The sequence below is a fragment of the Copadichromis virginalis genome, linkage group LG6 (assembly GCF_057382275.1).
Source record: "Copadichromis virginalis isolate Kocher_CV1m ecotype Utaka linkage group LG6, C_Virginalis_male_GT1.1, whole genome shotgun sequence".
Lineage (NCBI taxonomy): Eukaryota > Metazoa > Chordata > Actinopteri > Cichliformes > Cichlidae > Copadichromis > Copadichromis virginalis.
The window spans coordinates 30,237,653-30,256,952 of NC_140623.1; the positions used below are offsets into that span (position 1 = coordinate 30,237,653).

At 42.0% G+C, this 19,300-nt stretch overlaps 1 protein-coding gene across 6 annotated transcripts in view; it reads right to left on the reverse strand.

Moving 5' to 3' along the window:
* Positions 1-19,300, reverse strand: part of LOC146708082 (nucleosome-remodeling factor subunit BPTF-like) — a 57,177-nt gene that overhangs the window by 21,877 nt on the left and 16,000 nt on the right. For 3 of the 6 annotated variants that reach the window (XM_085459809.1, XM_085459805.1, XM_085459808.1), the window contains 16 exons: positions 18,910-19,098; positions 18,526-18,701; positions 17,471-17,650; positions 16,970-17,151; positions 16,563-16,694; positions 15,701-15,830; positions 14,991-15,126; positions 14,432-14,704; positions 12,215-14,300; positions 9,497-9,621; positions 8,584-8,736; positions 7,987-8,137; positions 7,601-7,640; positions 7,115-7,337; positions 5,889-6,038; positions 738-868 (listed from right to left, as the gene is read on the reverse strand). In XM_085459809.1, the coding sequence (XP_085315935.1) occupies positions 738-868; positions 5,889-6,038; positions 7,115-7,337; positions 7,601-7,640; positions 7,987-8,137; positions 8,584-8,736; positions 9,497-9,621; positions 12,215-14,300; positions 14,432-14,704; positions 14,991-15,126; positions 15,701-15,830; positions 16,563-16,694; positions 16,970-17,151; positions 17,471-17,650; positions 18,526-18,701; positions 18,910-19,098 (4,457 nt within the window). The remainder of the gene's footprint in view (positions 1-737; positions 869-5,888; positions 6,039-7,114; positions 7,338-7,600; positions 7,641-7,986; positions 8,138-8,583; positions 8,737-9,496; positions 9,622-12,214; positions 14,301-14,431; positions 14,705-14,990; positions 15,127-15,700; positions 15,831-16,562; positions 16,695-16,969; positions 17,152-17,470; positions 17,651-18,525; positions 18,702-18,909; positions 19,099-19,300) is intronic. The other 3 variants (XM_085459810.1, XM_085459806.1, XM_085459807.1) reach the window with 2 other exon arrangements.

Below are 19,300 nucleotides of genomic sequence, written 5' to 3' on the forward strand. Positions count from 1 at the left end.
TCCAGATGCTGCAGGATGAAGTGTAGGGCCATGTTGATGGCGTCATCTACAGACCTGTTGGCTCTGTATGCAAACTGCAGGGGGTCCAGGAGGGGGGCCGTGAGGGTCTTGAGATAGGAGAGAACCAGGCGCTCAAAAGACTTCATGACCACAGATGTCAGAGCCACGGGTCTGTAGTCATTTAGTCCAGTGATCCTAGGTTTCTTGGGGACAGGGATTATGGTAGAGGACTTGAAGCAGGCAGGCACATCCTAATAGATGCACCTATGGTATAAATTTGGGAACCCTAGGCAATTTTTAGAAAGGTTGAACTCTGACCTTGAGGTTGATGTCACTGGGATTCAAACTTGTTCAAGATTTTTAGTAGCTTTGAAAATCCTACATTGCCTTGTTCTCTATTTATTCTGTTCACAAGATTTTCAGAAAACTTTACCTCTGACCTTGAGATCGTCGTCAGTCCGAGATTTTACTAGACACATCTATGGTATCAATTTGAAAATCCTACATCGTCTCACTCTCAATTTATCGTAGTTTGGATATTCTGCTGTAAGCCTACCCAATCAGCCTTTTACAGCAGAGGGGTAATCACAAAGCTCATCATCAAACGCAATCAAATTGTATTGTGGGGTGTTGGGTGATTCCCATCACTGGCAAACACGGTTGAAAATAATATATCAACACAATTATGAACAAAATGTACAAACTAGAGCTGTAACCTGAGAAAACAACAGCTATACCTGTTGTTGGGAGCCCGCGGTATTGGGCCTGATGTTGAGCGTGGTAGTGCGGGGCTGGAATGTGGTGTAGGTTTGGGCACCTCCTGCCGTGCTGGATGGGATGATTCCCAGCACTTTCTGCTGAACCACACCTGCAGAGAGGAGAGGAGTGGAGAGACAGAAAGGAGGGTGAAAAAATTAGAGGTGAGTAACATTTGAATGAGGTTTCTGAGGGAAGCTTTACAAGTCTAAAAACGACAAAGAAAAGAAGAAAATTTGGACGTGAAGGAAATACTTTCGTGATGGTGTCTGCAAAGACGTGGCTTAAATACATGACAAAGATGTAAATAGTAAGTTTGGATTGCTTATTGCTTTACATTTAACAACTACACAAACATCAAACAAACAAAAATATTCTTAATAAGATTAAAATGCTCAAAACTAAAGTAAATTCTGATGTGAAGCAGCGGTCCTACATTAACTCTGCTGAATAGATTATTTGTAAGTTTCTCTTTTTGCTAGAGGGCCACGTTTTGATCACGGCACTTGTAAATATTAGTTGAGCAGGTAAACAAAATCTTCAAAGGCCCACTGAAAGCTTAGTTGGGTTTTCCCCAACATACCTGAAACCCCCTCATATATTATGCATGAATTTCACATCCTAGTTCTTAACTTTAATCTGACAAAGCCGGCGTTTCATAGCTGTTCACGGGGTTTCTCTGCCTTCACGAGCTCACGTGAAGCTGACGGCAGAAATGGAAACCATGAGAGCGTGGCTCTTTTTCCCTCTGCTCCCTCATTGCTGTGGTTTTTCAACCGCAACCGAGCAGGTAAACCTATATATCAAGGGTTTCCCTCTTCAAACAGGGACGTTAAGCCCGGTCGTAAGACTGAGGGAGTTGCTGCTCTGGTCACACACATCAAACAGGCTTTTCTATGGGCTGGCTGTTTGGAGAGGTCGAGGAGTTGGGATTCCGGTGAGTGGAGAGGTACACTTTTATTCAAAAAGACGAAGGGGGGAAAAAAAAAAGAAAAAAGGAATCCTACTATAGAGGGCTACCTGTCTGGGAAGCAGACCTCAGGGTAAACTTGTTTTCCTGCCTAACTTCCTTAAGCCCTTCCAAACCAAACAGGGCACCAAACAGTCATGCTGGATAAATACATATGTCCATTAAATGGTTACACTCCACCTGAACTTAGTTTCTCCTTCATGGTAACTTCAAAGGCAAGAAAAATCACTTTATGCTTGGTGAGCATCATTCTCATTTTCAATTGATTGCCTCTTTTTTTTTTAATATATATTTAAAGAGGTGTGTAAAATTAACTGTAATGTTCCTTCTTCTTTTTACAGTTTTCTGGGTAAATGGGATTTTGCACTAGCAAGGTGATTCCCAAAGAGCTATTGGCTGAAACTTTGCCATGTGCAGTGTGAACCATTCTTCAAGACTACTTCAAGAAAGTACAAGAAAGCTTGCCTAAGAGATTTCAGTGTGTGTTTCAGAATAAAAGGTGATGATACCAAATAATGAATTCCAATCTTGTCAGCTTATTTGTAAAAATTCTGTTTTTGCCTTATTTCCATTTTTTGTATATGTTTCAATACATCGCTGTAGGGCTGCACGATTAATCGTTACAAAATCGCGATCTCGATTCATACTTATGTGCGATCTCATTTCCAAATGACAACGATTTAAAGAAAGAAAAAAAAAAAGACGACGACGATTGTACCGCATTTTGATCCGGGACGTAATCTGCATGAAAACAAGCGCTCACTCTTCCTGCTCAACAAATGACAAGGGCGGAGCCTTATACCACGTGATATAGAAGCTGTGCCGTGTGATGCTAAAATTAGCAGGGAAAAAACAACGGAGAGCACGTCAGGGATGATGAGAAATTGACAGGAGAAAATCCGTCCCGGTCAACCACCCAAACATCAATAACGGGAACCTTATGCAGCGCTTCCCTATACCCGTCGAACTCCCGCAGGCACAAAGAAATTACGGAGGCTATTACTTATCACCTGACCAAAGATATGGCTCCCATCAACACTGTGCAAAACGAGGGATTTAGGAAAATGATCAACACCCTAGCCTAGACAAACGCTACACGGTGCCGTCCCGCAACTATTTTTCTGTTGTTGCACTACCTGCTCTATACACGCAGCGTCGAGCAACAGTGGAGACGGAATTACAAGCAGTACAACATTTTGCGGCAACCACAAAACGTGAGACATTTGTTGTTTTTATGTTTATTTATTGTTTTTATGTTCAGTCTCAACTGTTACGAAGTTGATGTGCAGTTAATAAGTGCAATAAATATTTATATTGGAAAAGAAAATCGTGAGAGAATCGTGATCTCAATTCTAAGCCAAAAAATCGTGATTCTCATTTTATGCAAAATCGTGCAGCCCTACATCGCTGCGCATATTTCTAATTTTCCTACCACAATAGAAATATGTGACGCGTGACTCTGGACTATTGCACGGCGCTGTAATCATCAGATGAATTCTTTTTGTGTTTATTTAGAGAAGCCAAATTTCACTTTAACAAATGTAATGTTTAAAAGCACATGCTGACATAATAGCACTGGATATGACTCACATTAGAGCTGTCAGCAGTTTAATGAAGCATGTCAACATGACAGGCCACAACTCCAAAGTGCTGAGCAACATTCATCCCTATAATTTGACAGGGCCACAGACAGAACTGACGGTGTCCAGAACAAACCACCGTCTCCTCCAAGGTGTCAATATTGACATTTCAAACTGCTCAAAAGCACAGGCGTTCGTACAGATACTACAGTTTTGAATCCACAGTCTTGATTTAGAACCTCAGACTACACAAGGCTACCATCCCAAAAACCATCCAACCAAAATAACATCTTCTTAAAAGAATACCACGCCAACAAGACAGAAGCAGACACGGTGTGCCACACCAAACCAGTGACTCATGCTGGCTCACACTGGGCACCACAATGGGGTTGGTGCAGACCAGTCTGGTACAATACGGTACGCCAACCTGGTGCCGTGATTATTATTGCTGCCTCACAGAAAGAAGGTTCTGGGTTAACATTGTGGGCCTTAGTATATAATATACTCTGCATAAATAGAATACAGCAGGGATGGAGTTCATCTAAATTCATAGGACCTAAAAATTGTGTATGAAACTAAAATATTTTTTAAAGAAGGAGCCAATGGCCATAAATTACAATATTTACTAGTATTATTTTCAAAATTCAGTTGAAAAAGTTCCACGTTTGTTGAATGATCTTATCGCCTTCAGTAACTTCAGCAGTCTCTGCATTGCTGCTTTACATCATCTCAAACATTACACACAGAGTTACGTTTGGAAAGACGTTCCTCTCATTCGGTCCACTGTTAAGTTGTATTTAACGCATACAGTTGTAGGATAAAAATTAGGGCTGTGCGATATAAGCAAAATCTCATATCCCGATATAAGAATTCTATCGTCCCGATAACAATATAAATCACAAAAATGTAACATTTTCTGTAAATTCTGTGAATCTCGGGCAGCTCGACTTGCGGGAAGTGTTTCCAGCTGCGCGTCAGGTACCTGGAGTCGAGTGTTTTAACCGATGCATGAAACTATACATTTTTAGACATAAGTTGTAACGGCCGCCGTTTTCTTTGTGAGTATTTTTTTTTACACGGCGTGCTGCAGGGAAAAGCTTGTTCTAACGTTTGAGTCCAAGGTTTATTTCTTAGCACCTGACGGCTCTTATTTGCTTCTCATCCGTAAATACTCGGCATACTCTTTCACGTGATTCTGTTTATTTTGAAAAGTCTCAAAAGGATCTTTGAGCTTTGTTGTGAAAGGTTTATGTGGAAAATACCGTCGTTGTTGCTAACGGCAACGTATAAAAACATGCGCTTGTCCGTGTGTAGTGTGGTTATATTAAATATAAGAGAAAGAGAGAACTTTAAGAAATTAATATAGCCACTACAGTGACCATCAAAACAATTAAAGGAAATTGCCGTAAACAGTTTATTTTGCGACACCACGAAACAAACGATAGCGTAAAATGAAACGATAGATGTTTTTATATTGTCATCCGATATATATCGTTATATTGAACAGTCCTAATAAATTCATTCTTACTTTTCATTCCCTTTAAACAGGCAACAAATATATATATATTTTTATCTTTGGAGTGACAAAACAGAAGTGCATTGCATTCACATCTACAAATGCAAATGATTGTAGTGAAACCAAGCCCCAAACTAAATAGTAAATGATAATTCAGTTGCACGTTAATTCTCATGTAATAGAAATCTGTCAACAAACAATTTAATCACTGATGGAGGATGGACAAAGGAAGAAGCCATTAAACTGTTTCCCCACATCAGGAACACTTTCCTTAAAATTGTCAGCTAGTTGAAGTTTGTCACTACACGCAACCACTTTTCTGACCCATTATTATCATAAGATATATACACACACGTATATATTGGCTACATCAGTTGTTTTCACAATTCGTTTCATGTCCTTAATTTAGAAAGCCATGCTTGAAATGATGTACGATATTTTAGGGTAAAGAAACGGGGCCAGAGAACAACTGAAAAAGCAAACTAAAGCTACCAGTGAATCAGAGAACAAATCAGCGATGCAGGGTGATAAATCTAGATCTAAACCAAGCTAAATACAGTATTTTAGATGCATGTAATTTCATGCCCATTAAGAAAAACATGGTCGCATTTGAACCATGGTGAATCTGCGACAGCTGTGTGACTGATTCTGAAAGAGTGCTTTAAATATTGACCAGCTATCCTGATACTTGAGCCCTGCAGTTCCCCTAAGTCGTGTTGTTGGCTCGCTGACCGTCGCAATCAAGGACAAAAGGAACGCCTGATTTGAAAGGTTCAAAAAGTCCGGCTTGCAGCAGCTGGCACCAATAACATTTATGAAATGAATAAAGACAAGCTCAGTCCCCCTGGAGAACTCTGTGTGTGGTTAGTACGCTAAATTACTTACAATGGCATCCAATTCATGGGCCAGATCTAATTTGGCCCCTCTGACACATTTTAAATGCTGCTGGTGTGGATCTGATGTGAGGCAATGAAAACAAACACACATGCATCCCCCAAATGGACGGAAAGAAGAAATGCTGCCCGAGGTCTGCCTCTGAGGTGTGACTTATTAAAACCAGCAATACCTCCTTGCGAAGTTGGCACGTTGACTGTGACGATCTTGCTGTTGGCAGGTAGTGGCAGCTTGGTGGTCACAACCTTTCCACCAACAGAGGTTCCCGTAATCTGGAAAGTGTGCCCACCAGATGTGGCCACCGTGGTCTCTGAGCCCGCTCCTAATTAAAGGAAGGAAATAAACAAAAGGTACCTTAAATACAGCAACACTGCAAATTCAATAATATTTCCCTTCTAATTAACGCACATAACCACTGTGCTTAAGACACAACACAGGAAATCAACACACTTTAGAAATGCTTTACAGTTTGCTGAGTTGAATTAATAAAAAAATAAGAGAATTAAAAATTAGAAAAGAGCTATGCCTAATAAAATGTCATCTCCAGCACCAAAACATATTTAAGACATTTATGCATTATGGCCTCCTCTGAAGGTGATGCAAGCTGTCACCCGTCTGTGCATAAACTGTGGTAAGGACTTGCTCTCCATTTCTGGATGAGTACAGCCTGCAGCTGTGCAATGAACACATGAACCCAGCATGTCCCAGGCACGGTCAACAGGAAACAAAATGAAGCTAAACGCTGGCCTAAGTAAGAGCCTGCATGTGCTCATGATCCAGAGGAGCCCACGATCCTCTGGCAGTGTGGGGACAGGAACTGTCCGGCTGAAAAAGCTGCAGGGCGGGGTGCAGTCGGATTAGTTGGAGGACCTCATCTCTGTGGCTCCAGTGAGATTTCCATTAAGAACAATCAGATGTTTGCTGTCATGGAGATGCAAGGGTGCAGCAACACCTCTGACACGGATGCCAGCATCCAGCATAACAACAGCCCAGCCTTGATGAAGATCAGTTATGGCTCATGGTGACATACACAGTTTGTTCTCTTTTGTTTGTGTGCATGTGTGTGTGTGTGTGTGTGTTTGTCTTCTGAAACAGCTCCCTTGGCAAGTGCAGTAAATCAAGTCAATTGTGAGCAACTGGTTCAGTTTGTGTTCAGTAAACAAATTACTAATCCATGACTAGAATAGTTAGACTGTAAATTGATTTTAAATTTTTAATTATTTCTTTTTGTTCACATAGCTCTAAAACAAATCCACTTCCTGGTACCAGCACCTGTTGATATATATAGATCTTAAGCATTGTTCTGATAGGTCCTACAACTTTATTTAGTATTCAGGATATTATAAAAAATCTATAAAAATACTCCAAATGCTGATTATTAGTTACACTGTAAAGTACCTTGTGTGCTTTGACCCTGCTTCACCCAGGTAGCAAACGACTGCTGGAAGTTTTTGTTCTGCTGGAATGTGACAGGGGTCCCCATCTTGGTGGACAGGACCACCTTGGTGCCGGGGGTGCCCTGGCCTGACAGTGAGCCAACGATCACTTTGGGTGTGGCAGCAGGTGTTGCAGGACTTCCTGCTGGGGTTGTGACTGAGCCTGGTTTCTGCTCAAGACGTTTCTGAAAGAATAAACAAGTTGATCACAACATTAACTTATTTATTTTTAAAAAAAGCCCCAAAACAATAAAATACCGTGACCTGGACTTGTTTATCTTTTTATCCAGGTGGGACCACAGATGTCCTTTTTTTCCCCACTCTCACAAAGACAAAAGTTTTACCGTAAGTTTGAAAAATAAATCAATGATTGAATAAATAAATACAATAAAATAAAATAAATTGATAAAAATGAAAAAACAGACTTAAAAAACTGAACCTCACTCACCTTGGCCTGCTCAGCTGCCTGAGCTTTCTCTTTCTCCACCCTGTGAAATGAGAATATGTGAAAAAGGTTAAAAGATAAAAAGAACAATTAAAAGATTATTAGAAATTTATTGAATTTGTCAAATTCTTAAGTAATATGCAAGTAGGATGTCTAGAATACTAAAAGAAAAAAAACCTCCAGTGAAATCAACTTTTAGGCCTTCCAGCATATCTCGCACAAATCTAACCCGACGATTTACTTCTAGCTGAGTCAGAAAATTCTTCTTCTGAAAAGAAATCTTCTGGAACAATATCTGGCTCTCAGTATGGCATGTTTCTATACTGACTAATATAATTAGTCCTACACAGGACGCGCAAACATATTCCGCTTAAATTTGTGACTCTGACCTTTCTGAGAAGGCTCTAATCTCCCAGAGGTCCAGCTCCTCCTCGGCTACCCAGGTCTCAATCACCACTGGGCCAGTCTGCTTGGCAGGCTCGGGCTTCTTGGGGCGCAAGGCACTGGATCGCAGACCCTTCCTCTGTGGGGTGTGGGTTTCTGGCAGAAAGATGAACAAATGATTGACGACAATTTGTAATTACATTTGGTATTGGACAGAAACGGGGCCCATGTAAATGTGTCAGTTTTACAGCCTGGTTACAATAATAACTTGTAAAATATAAATTAAAACAGACTGCACATCCTTTAAAACCAATATTTAGCAATAAATAATACAAAGACAGCATATCCAATGCTGAAATACTGAGCAACAACCAACTATTGCAGGGAAACCAAACAGAAGAAAGAAAAAACTGTATTTAAACATTTATAGTATGGTTTTATTTATACAGTTTAAAAGTTCAAAACAGGTTTGCATATTTCTGTTATTAACAAAGAGTTAGCAATGTAATAGTTTCACTTTGTGTTTGATGGTGAGAAACGACATGAGACGATTTTGTTTTGTTTGTTTTTTAATAAATGTGAAAAAGAAAAGTCTGTTTTACCTTTTGGAGTTTCTGGCACTCCAAGGGGGCAGATGATTTTGCGTATGCAGTACTCTGAGCGGATGCCGTATGGTCCCACATCGCGGCGCTTGATGATCTCGGTGGTGGTGATTTCAGTATCTGATGTCTCTGTAGCAATGAGTGGGGATAGGGCTGGGTTGGTATGGTGATGAGGAGGAAAGCCCGAAAAGATGGAGGAAACGCACTCCAACATAAAAACAGTGATGCCCAAAAATGTTTTGCACATGTTTTCTCTATTATTCTGTTGGGCCAGCACAGGGATAAGTATAGAGAGAGAGGACATCAAGAAGCAAAGACACTACAAGTTGGAATTTTTGGGAAGACAGCAGTTGCTGACCGGAAAGATTACCATGCCTTACAACAGCGGTCCCCAACCCCCGGGCCACGGACCAGTACCGGTCCGTGAGTAGTTTGGTACCGGGCCGCGAGAGTTGAGGTTCGGGTGTGAAATATATGGTTTTCAGGGTTTTTAGTGTTATTTTGTTATCGTTTTTGTCGTTTACTCGGTTTTTCTGGGTCGTTTCACGTGTGTTATGAATAAATCTTCTTTTTTTTCGGTACCGGTACTAGTTTTATTTTGTTGTATTTATCCGCGACACCTTAAAGGCCGGTCCGTGAAAATATTGTCAGGCATAAACCGGTCCGTGGCGCAAAAAAGGTTGGGGATCGCTGCATTACAAGTTAGTAAAAAGAAACCAATTGAAATAAAATCCTGAAAAAAAAATCTGGACTTACCTCAAAATGAAAAATAAATAAATAAAAATAACATTTATAATCCAAGCTGTAGCTGGAAGCACTTATTTAGCATAACACCTCTGTAGGAGTTTGTTGCCATTCCTCACAGAAAATGGATGAAAACTGTAAATGATTATTGGAACTGTTGAAGGTCTACCTGTACGCGTGGTGCCGACAGCAGCGGACGGTTTCACGGCCATGTCGTCCCATCTCAGACAGGCCCACAGGAGCCTCAGCATGAGGCTCACTCCAGCCATAGACTTAACTGTCTGCAGTCGATACCTGGACAGATAGATACCGATTACATTAAATTATCTACCACATTATTCCAAAGAAATAATGCACACAAACAGGCCTCATGAAACAGGAGCCTTTTTCCTCCTTTCACAGCACCACTGTGCTCCCTGTCTCGTTGTTGTATAGTGCAAATTAATATTTGAATCAGGCTTAGAAACACTACTGACAGCACTTAAGGTGTCACTGAAATGACTGACTCAGAGTTACAGAAAACACGATCATGGGTCTGGAAGCGGCAGAATAAAAACAAACGAGAGTTGTTGGTGATGATGTTGACACTTCACGCCTGTTTCCACTAAAGAAACAGAACAGATCCCTGCAGGGCTATTTATTTCTACAAGGCAAATCAAGCAAGTAAACAATTCTGAACATAACAGACTCTTCTCAGTCTAGAAATAGACAACAACATCTCATCCATCAATAAATAATTTCCAAAAGAAGGAAAAATCCCTTCCTTATATCGTTATGACTGCTATGACAATGAGGTTAGCATTTGGATATCGTCATTAACGGCATCTTAAACATCTGAAAAAACACAATCGTCACAGGGCTTATTATGTGTACGGGGTCTGGTGGATATTCCCTTTCCCATGTGTAACCGCAGGTGGAAAAATATGCCTGGGTTGCAGGGCTTGGTCAGCGCGCAAAGCGAACATCGTGACACCTCTCCGACCACCGAATGATTCATGTCTCCTTTGGAACTCTGAGGTCGGGTCAAAATAACCAGAGGTCCCCGTGTGACACCAGAGTCAGAGCTACAGCATCACCCGAGGCCAAAGCCACGAACGGCAGACAGGAAGAATGAAGACATAACGAACAATAAATCACCAGGACATGGCGCTCTGCCAAAGCTGGGAAACTGTTTAAAGGGGAAGGATGAGAAGCGAGCGCTTATAAAACTTAGAAGAAACACAAAAACTGCTTTTGTATAATCCTACAAGAACCACAGAGCAATACAGAGATGATTACGCACTGTGTCACACTTGCGCTCTGGCTATCATTACTTAAGTTTTCTTCTTAGGAAAAGAAAGTGTGGTTACAGAGAGTTTACACTGTGAAATGCTGCATTTTTGAGCTCATTTCCTGGATATTACATTTCAAGAGAAATGAGAAGTCCAGTAAAAAGAACTCATTAAGAACATTTTTAATTGCAGTGCTGCTGGACACAATATGACATGAAGCGGAACCTCACAATATCTGATAAAAGTGGATAACCTTGGTTATACCATGATGTTCAAAAGCCATTTAATGTAATTCTAATTCGATGATTATGCTGCTCCAAAATCTGAAAAAAGACAGCTCCTTTGGCCTGCTCTTTTACTCACAGCGGGTAGAATCACCAGTTAACATAACAAGCACGTGTTTTTTAACTGTGGGCGATCATGAGCTCTAAAGAAAGCCTCCAACTGCCTTTGAACCAAGAAACGCCTTGCAGTAAGGCGACATTGAAACCATCGGAGCACTCCGAACACATCCAAAGGAGTTAACACAGTAAGTATTTCCACATATTTGACTTGACAGATTTTTACGCCCCACCTGATGTAAGCCTCAAGAAATTTGCATCTCCTCCCGGGATACAACCAGGGAACTCAGCTTATGAACCAAGGAGGATGTCCTCGCATTTTACATATTTTGAAATATACTCCCTCTGAATGGCCATTAATTAACAGTTAAAAGCAATATGTAAATGGTAAATGGCCTGTATTTATATAGCGCTTTACTAGTCCCTAAGGACCCCAAAGCGCTTTACATATCCAGTCATCCACCCATTCACGCACACATTCACACACTGGTGATGGCAAGCTACATTGTAGCCACAGCCACCCTGGGGCGCACTGACAGAGGCGAGGCTGCCGGACACTGGCGCCACCGGGCCCTCTGACCGTCACCAGTAGGCAACGGGTGAGGTGTCTTGCCCAAGGACACAACGACCGAGACTGTCCAAGCCGGGGCTCGAACCAGCAACCTTCCGATTACAAGGCGAACTCCCAACTCTTGAGCCACGATCGCCCCGTAGCCACGATCGCCCCGTATGTTGTTGTTGTTTTTTTAAATTTCCTTCAGTCTATTCAATTCAGGGTCACGGTCTGACTGGAGACTATCCCAGCTATCACAGGGTGAGAGGGAGGGTATACCCTGGAGGGGCTGCCTGGCTATCACAGGCCTACAGCAGACCGACAGATCACCATTCATGCTCACATTCACACTTACGTCCAATTCTGAATGACCAATCAAAGGAACATGGGAAATAACCAGACCTACGAAGTTACGCTCAGGATGCCCATGCTCGGAAATGATAAAAACAGGATCAAACAAGATTAAACTCCTAAGTAGTTTCCACCGCCGGAGACAAGAAAAGGAAACGAATGATAATGAAGATAATGAGCTGGCAATGTCTCTTCTAGGCTTTAAAGATCAACTTGCTTCCACTTTTGCTTTTTCTATTCATGCTTAAAGAAATATGGATCTTATCTAAGACTCAATACAGATAATAGAATTTAATAACACACCGGCTTCAGAGAGAGAGGACAGTAAGTAAGACGTGTGTGAGGAAGACAAACTGAGAATGGGACCTTACCTCCAGGTGATGCCAAACGTAGGCCTGGGCGAAGGATACGGCCAGATATCAAGTGCTGGCTTAGCATTGTAACTAAACACTGGCACCTCACGGAATCCGCCTCGCCTGGCCAGGATCTTTAAGTCATCGTGCGGAAGTACAAAAATACTCTTCCGGCTGCTCTTGGTGACAAACTTGCAGTAAGAGGGAAGAGCTGTGTCCGAGCGGGTCTTCTTAGTGCGGGAGAACTTGAGGAGGCGCACACGGCCCTTTGTTGACGAGTCCTCCTCGCTCACGGTAACAGACGACACTGAGGTTTTACCGCTGGCGTCAGTAGTTGATTCGCCCACAGAAGCTAAAAGTGTTGTTTTCTGCTCTTGTGTCACCATTTCACTCTGGCTGTCTTCAGACTGGCCATCGAGCCCCGGGGAGAGGATTTTGGTCACAGTTGTTTTGGTCATGGTTGTGAGGGTAGACACGGCGCTGCTCTCTGTTGTCGACACTACAGGCACCACCGGTTCTCCAGATGTCGTCGACGGCACCTTGGCTATCCTCATTTCAGTGGAAAGTACTGTGGTGGTAGTGGTGGTGGAGGTTGTGGTTACCTGTGTGATGATGGTCTTGACTGGTTCTGTCGCCCCACCGCTGCCGTTCTCCTCTGCAAAGTCGTCGCTCAGACTCGACTCCTCCGCTGAAGGTATAGGAGAGGGAGCCATTCTTATGATCTTGACGCCAAGACTGGGTTTGGTCTCTGTGCACTCAAAAGATGATGTGCTGTTGTGAACATTCGGAGTATGCTCTGCGGGTGTGTCTACGTTATTTTCCAGCTTTGTTTTCTTCAGTGGAGGTTTGTAATCTTGGTCAGAATTTGTAATCTTGCTTTCTGCCTCTACCTTAGAAGCTAAACAATTTTCTTTGACCCTAACCTCCGTGCTAGTGTTTAAAGAAGCAAGATCCCCGTTCACTAGAGGCTTTTGCTGCGTGGTGTCTTTCAGCGACACAGCAAGCCGTTGTTCATCTTCATCCTTCCCAATACTGTTCACTTTGGGCTGAGGCCTGTTGTTGAGCATGCCATTATTTGAGCTCACCACAGAGTTACCCAGCATGTTTTCACCCCCAAAACCATCATTACCATTTACCTGAGGGAGAGGAGAAAGTGGCTCGGGAGTGCCAGTTACAGTCCTACCATCTCCAATATCTTGCATATTGTCTTGACTATCCTCTGGCCCCATACCGTTTTCCTCTGTGCTCAAATGCACTGAGCCTAAAACTTCTGTGTTTTGGGGAATCGGTTTTAAAGGAGCTGTGTCTTGACTGTCTTTTTGGTCAAGACCACTTCTAAATGTCACTGCAGCATTCAGTTTTAATTTGGGTTCCTCAGACCCTTCATTCTCAGTAAGCGCAGCCTTCGTAACATCTGATGCTACACAGTCTGCTTGTTGCTCTAAAGAACTAGCTGTTGTTTCTTGCACATTGGGGAGTTTAACAACCTCTTGCCCTGAACTAGCTTCCTTTGGCCCCGTAGTCCTTTCATTTTCCACCAATTTCTGGGGCGAGGAGGTGGTTTGGTGTTGTGGTGAATTTGAATTTTCACCTGTACTGCTACTGTCTTTGGGTGTGGAGTCTATAACAGGAGAAGGAAGAGGAGTGACAATCTTATCTGTAGTTTTAGAGAGCTCATCCCGACTCTCCCCTTCTACTTTTTGTCCTCCAACTTCTCCTTGCCCTGGAGTTTCAGTTGTGGAAGGTTTCTCCTCCACTTTCACAGCTTCACCCAATGTGAGATGTGTCTGAGTGAGAGCTTGGGGCTTGAGTGGTGACCGTGGCCGGACCGGAGTGCTTAGAGCAGGGGTTGGTGTGGATGAAACTTGTTTAGGCTCCTGGGGTTTGGAGGCTGACACCTGTTCCCTTTGCCTCTCTTCGATAATGTGCTGCTTCACTCTGCGTTCAAGTAGACTGTCCAGTTTGGAAGACTTGACCTTCTTCTTGTAAGCAATGCGGGTGAGGAAGCCTTTGCTGACATCCACTACGTCGTAGTTAAATGGTCGCTGAAGGCTTTCTGTTGGCTCCTCTTTCAGGGAATCCTTATCTTCCTGAATACAGGAACCTGGAGAGAAAACAATTCAGATTAAATGTGTTTCTTTACATTAGAATCATAAGTATTAGAGCTGAAGTAGTTTAAAGTAAATGACCACTCATAGTATACATGCAACAGAACGCAATGTTAATCAGTCATACTTTGCACTTCATCTGACGGCGAGTCTGTTGAATCCACTTCCATCTTCGTTGGCAATTCCTCTTTCGCCTTCTCCTTTTCATCTAAATCTTCTTTCTTTTCTTCGTCCCTCTTCTCATTTGACGTTTGTTGATCTGTCAGTGGCTTGGGGAGGCCAGAGGAGTCTTCTTCTGTGGCTTCGCTGCTTGTTGCAACAGCTCCCTGAGCTTCTGGTGTGACTACACTAGGCCGTCGACTCAAGTCCAGCAGAGTACACTTCTTGCCAAGTTTAGCATCTTTGAAAAACAGAATGAGAGGACAACCTTATATTAAGCTGCTCACACATTGTTATTATATTAACTGAGCAAATTAGCAGGACAGACCATCAATAATTGAATTTACTGGGAACTTTTGAGAAAATTAAATTAAATACCCCAGGACATCACCATAAATCCAGAGAAATTAAATTCACTGTTGACCAATAAACACAAACAATAACACGTAAAAATAACTGAATGAGGTACAAATCTGTCTAATAACTAAAAAGCACAGTATATGCCATAAAAGCCTCCTGTTCCACACCTTCCAGTTCTTTGCGGTAGTTGGCGTTGGTGTTTCCTGGAAGTCTGGGAACAAATCGTGGCACATAAGTTTTACTGATCCAGCTCCAGCCCCCGTAGCCTGTAACGCGATACTCCTCTCCTTTTTGCTTCCACACCTACATGTAGGACAAGAAAGTAGGCAAGAAAAGAGGAATCAGGTAAAGCGAAAATATTCACATGGGGGGGAAATATGTGGTGGGAAACTAAGAGGGTGATCATACAAAGAGCTTTAAGGTTACAAAGTTATTTGCACACCGATCACTAATTGCTGAGGGAAATGACTCACAGCAGAGCTTAACTTTCTGCATCAAAGAGCCTTTGATCGGCCCTCATGCATGTATGCACAACATGCACTTCAGTGTTTCCCACTAAAAGGACTCATTTTCCAAAGTTTCAATGCAGATGTAGATTAGACCGACACACTGCAGTTACCATTAAAATTAGTGCACAATCATTTCACAAGTGCATCTAAGCTTGATTGCCTATCTTACCATTTACATATTTGTCATTTAACTGTGGTCTTCCTGCACAGTATTAAGTACAAATTTACACATGGTCCAATCTGAAATGATGTGCTAATCTCTGGATGAGCTTATCCAGGTTTACATATGAAATCCATCATCCATTCAATAATTCATGTGCCAGAATTTAAATAATCAGTTCAACTGCAGCAATTTGTGCGGCGCCTACCTGATGTTTTATTGGAAAGGTGTATTTGACCCAGGTGGCCTGTTGCAACGTCTCCTCATCCTCCAACTTCTTCTCCCTTTTCTTTACTTTTTCTTTCTCCTCACGCTCCATGGATGTCATGCGATTTAACCTGAAATGCATTTTAAATTGTCATACAGCTCGTACATTTTAAATGTTTCCATCTTTATGCTAAGAGAAGCAGAAAACAAGTCGTTTTTGAGCAATCTGCATCTGAAATTTTGTTTTCATAGAATAAGATAAGATAAGATAAGATAACCTTTATTAGTCCCACACGTGGGAAATTTGTGCTGCATCAACAATATTATCATTGCTGCATGTGATAACATCATACATGGCGATGGATCACAAAAACTTCTTCCTTTCAAACTCTGATTAAAGATGAGGAGATGACAGCAAGTCTTGAAACCATTCCATGAAAACCTCCCACATATACACACTGATAGAAGTCCTTGAAACGCCACTTTCTCTCTCACTTACTAACAGTTCGGGCTTACACATACACACATTCTGCTCTTAACCTTGTGAAATCTTGGACAATCACTTCTTCAAAAGAGCCCTTGTGTTGCTGAAGCAGTCGTAGAGGCAGGGGTGGGTGGTGGCTGGTTGTGGACTTGCAATCTAAATATTATGCCTCACAGCCAGGGTGGGCCTTTTGATCTGATCTGGGTAAGATCAGCTCTGCCAGTTAACTGCATGCACATCCCCCCCATGTACGTGCACTGAAAGCTTGTTTGAGCTCTTCAAGGTATTTGAATTTTTTTGTAAAACTCAATTTATTTGTGTTTGTGAAGCGATAGCAGCATGTATGGTGCGCACTGTAAATATGTAAAGATTTTCATACCTGGTATGGCCCAGTGAATCCTTCCAGATGGGCAACATGGCCACAGGTTTGATTGCACACTCCAGGATGGCCAGAGCCAGTGCAAACTCTCTGGCCTTACTGCACATCTGAACTGCTTTGATCCAATTGGTCCTTGAAAGAAAAAAAATAAACAAAAACAACATTTTAGCATGTTTCGACCTCCTCCTGTACTCTGGGTTCTTTCAGATTTAGGCTACAGAATATTTGTAAGCGGACAGTCTGACCACGATTTGCTTTTACATCTGTTAAAAATGCTACTTTGACCCAAAAAGTAACTGATTTACTGAAAGATGTTAACCTCACTAGCAAGTTATGACATAAAACCTAAAACCCACTAAACAAAGCCAGTGGAGCACATGAGATATTATTGTTATATCCTTTTATACCTGTGTGACGCCCAGTTCGGGTGCATGAATGGTGCTGGAACATTGTTCTCCAGCTGAATGATAGTGAGCCTCAATGTGGAGATAGTCAGAACCTTGGAGCCATAAATGGATCCGTTCCACTTAAACTCTCCTGCTGGTGTCATGCAGAATTTGTGGGAGAGATGCCGCCTCTTGTCATGGTCCTGTAAACAAACAGATAAATGGAATTTAGTTGGGAATTGGAATCCAGTAACTCAAAGAACTGAATGAGATTTTTCACTTGGAACTTAATTCCACATCTGTAACTAGATAGTAACTGGTGTAAACTGCCACATATAACAAGTAAAGACACATATGTTCACAAGTGAGGACAACTTCAATGTGACTAGCACTACCATAAAAACAGTAGAAACACATGCAAATAAAAACAGCAGAAGAATACCGTAACCAAAGAGCCAGGCAGACAGATGCAGTAATGAAAGAACATTCAAATGTTAGAAATAAAGATGTCATGCTACTTGCCTCTCTGTGCTGGTGCTTGTTGAGGGCCAGGGCGTTGGAGCTGTACTGGTTATGGTAGATGCGGTACTTGCCCTCCTGCCCAAGCTTGAAGTATTGGCTGAGGGTCCCCTTCATTACCACATCTTTGCTGCTGCGTGTGCTGACGCGAGTGATGTCACCTTGTGCGTTTACTACCAGTACCTAAAAAAGTAAGCAAAGAATGAAAATCCAGTTGGAATGGAAAACGTGTCCCTATTGTCTTCTTCCCATCACTCCCAACTGTTCACAGCAAATGCCTGCCCCTCCCTGACCCTGGTTTTGCCAGAGGTTTTTTCCTGCAAGAAGGGACTTTTTCATTCCCACTGCTGCTAAGTGCTTCCCAATTGTTGGAGCTTTCTCTCCATTATTTTAGGGTCCTAACATGACAATTTTAAGAGCCTTAAGTGGTGCTATATAGATAAAAGTAATCTGAATTGAACTACCCACACTGACAATGCAGCTTTGAAATTAGCTAAAGTAAAAAAAAAAATTAAAAAAAAAACTTATGAAAACGTGTATGAGTATGACACGCCTGAACAACCGCCGCGTTATATCGTAATATCCAGCGTTACAGTAGGTGGTTCAGGTGAAGATGATAATGTATGTTTATTTTCAATACCAATGTTGTCTCTGTGCATTTTCCAAGTCACAGTAAAATTATTACCAGCAATAACGAAGCATTCCCTGAACCTTTCATTATATCCTTAAACAAGCTCCTCCTCCCTTTTCTCTTACATTTACTATTGCTGACTGTAATTTTACAGCCAGCAATAAAAAAAAAAAATAGACAATATGATTTGTTGGATAAAGCATTAGAAGATATCTTAGTTATAAGCATCAAAGTATCGCAAATAAAAATAATACTTTTAAGGGGAAAAAAAAACACTGTTTAAGACTTTTTTGAAAGAATCTGTGGGAATCCTTGTGTTCCTTGTAACGTCATGAATCTAAATGCCGGTCTGAACGCCCATGTTAGGAAGTTGGCACCAATTTTTCATGTATAGTCTAAAAGCCCAAATCCATTGGTGGTTTCTTACCTCTCTGCCCTCCTTGAAGCCTTTATTGGCTTCATGAACAGCAGCTGCGACCTGTTGGTTTTTCAGCTGGCTCAGCTTGCTGTCCGGGTTTCTCAGCCGGGTCACCATGCGAGTTGCTGATGACTTCTTAGCACCGGGACCTGTCCCCTCACCGTTGGTGGAGTCTTTACCGTCCCCTGGTAATGCAATGTCCAATTCACTCAGATGCAGAGGGAGTGATACACAGCTCAGTAATAAACTCAGTAATATACAGTGTGGTGGGGATTAGTAAGACATAGTGAACAGCTTCTTCTGGGATCGTTTATCTTCTGAGGTAGTATAATGAGGTAGTATAATATAGCATCATTCAGTATAATGTAGTCACATAACGCTGTTTTGTCAGACCTGCATCATCAAGGCTCGCCAGGGATGACTGGGAGGACTTGTCAGCCAAGTCTGGGGGTTCAGGACACCTCGGAGGGACACCAGCTCCAGTACTGCTGTTACTGTTTTCCTCAATGGGGTGGGGAGGCTGGCTTAGGCTGGGGATGCCATCGCCACTGACAGGAACAGAATTTGATGGCGGGTTTTCTGCTGAACAGGCAAAATACAATAAATGTAAATTTAATCATATACAGAGCTGACAGGTTAATTAAGAGTAATGTGACTCAACTGTGCTATTCCGTGGGTAACAATCCGAGACACATTTCATGGATCGTTTAACCCAACAACACAAAAGTAAACAGCACATATTGTAAATTAGAAAAATGAATACCAAGCCTTTAAAAACTTGGTC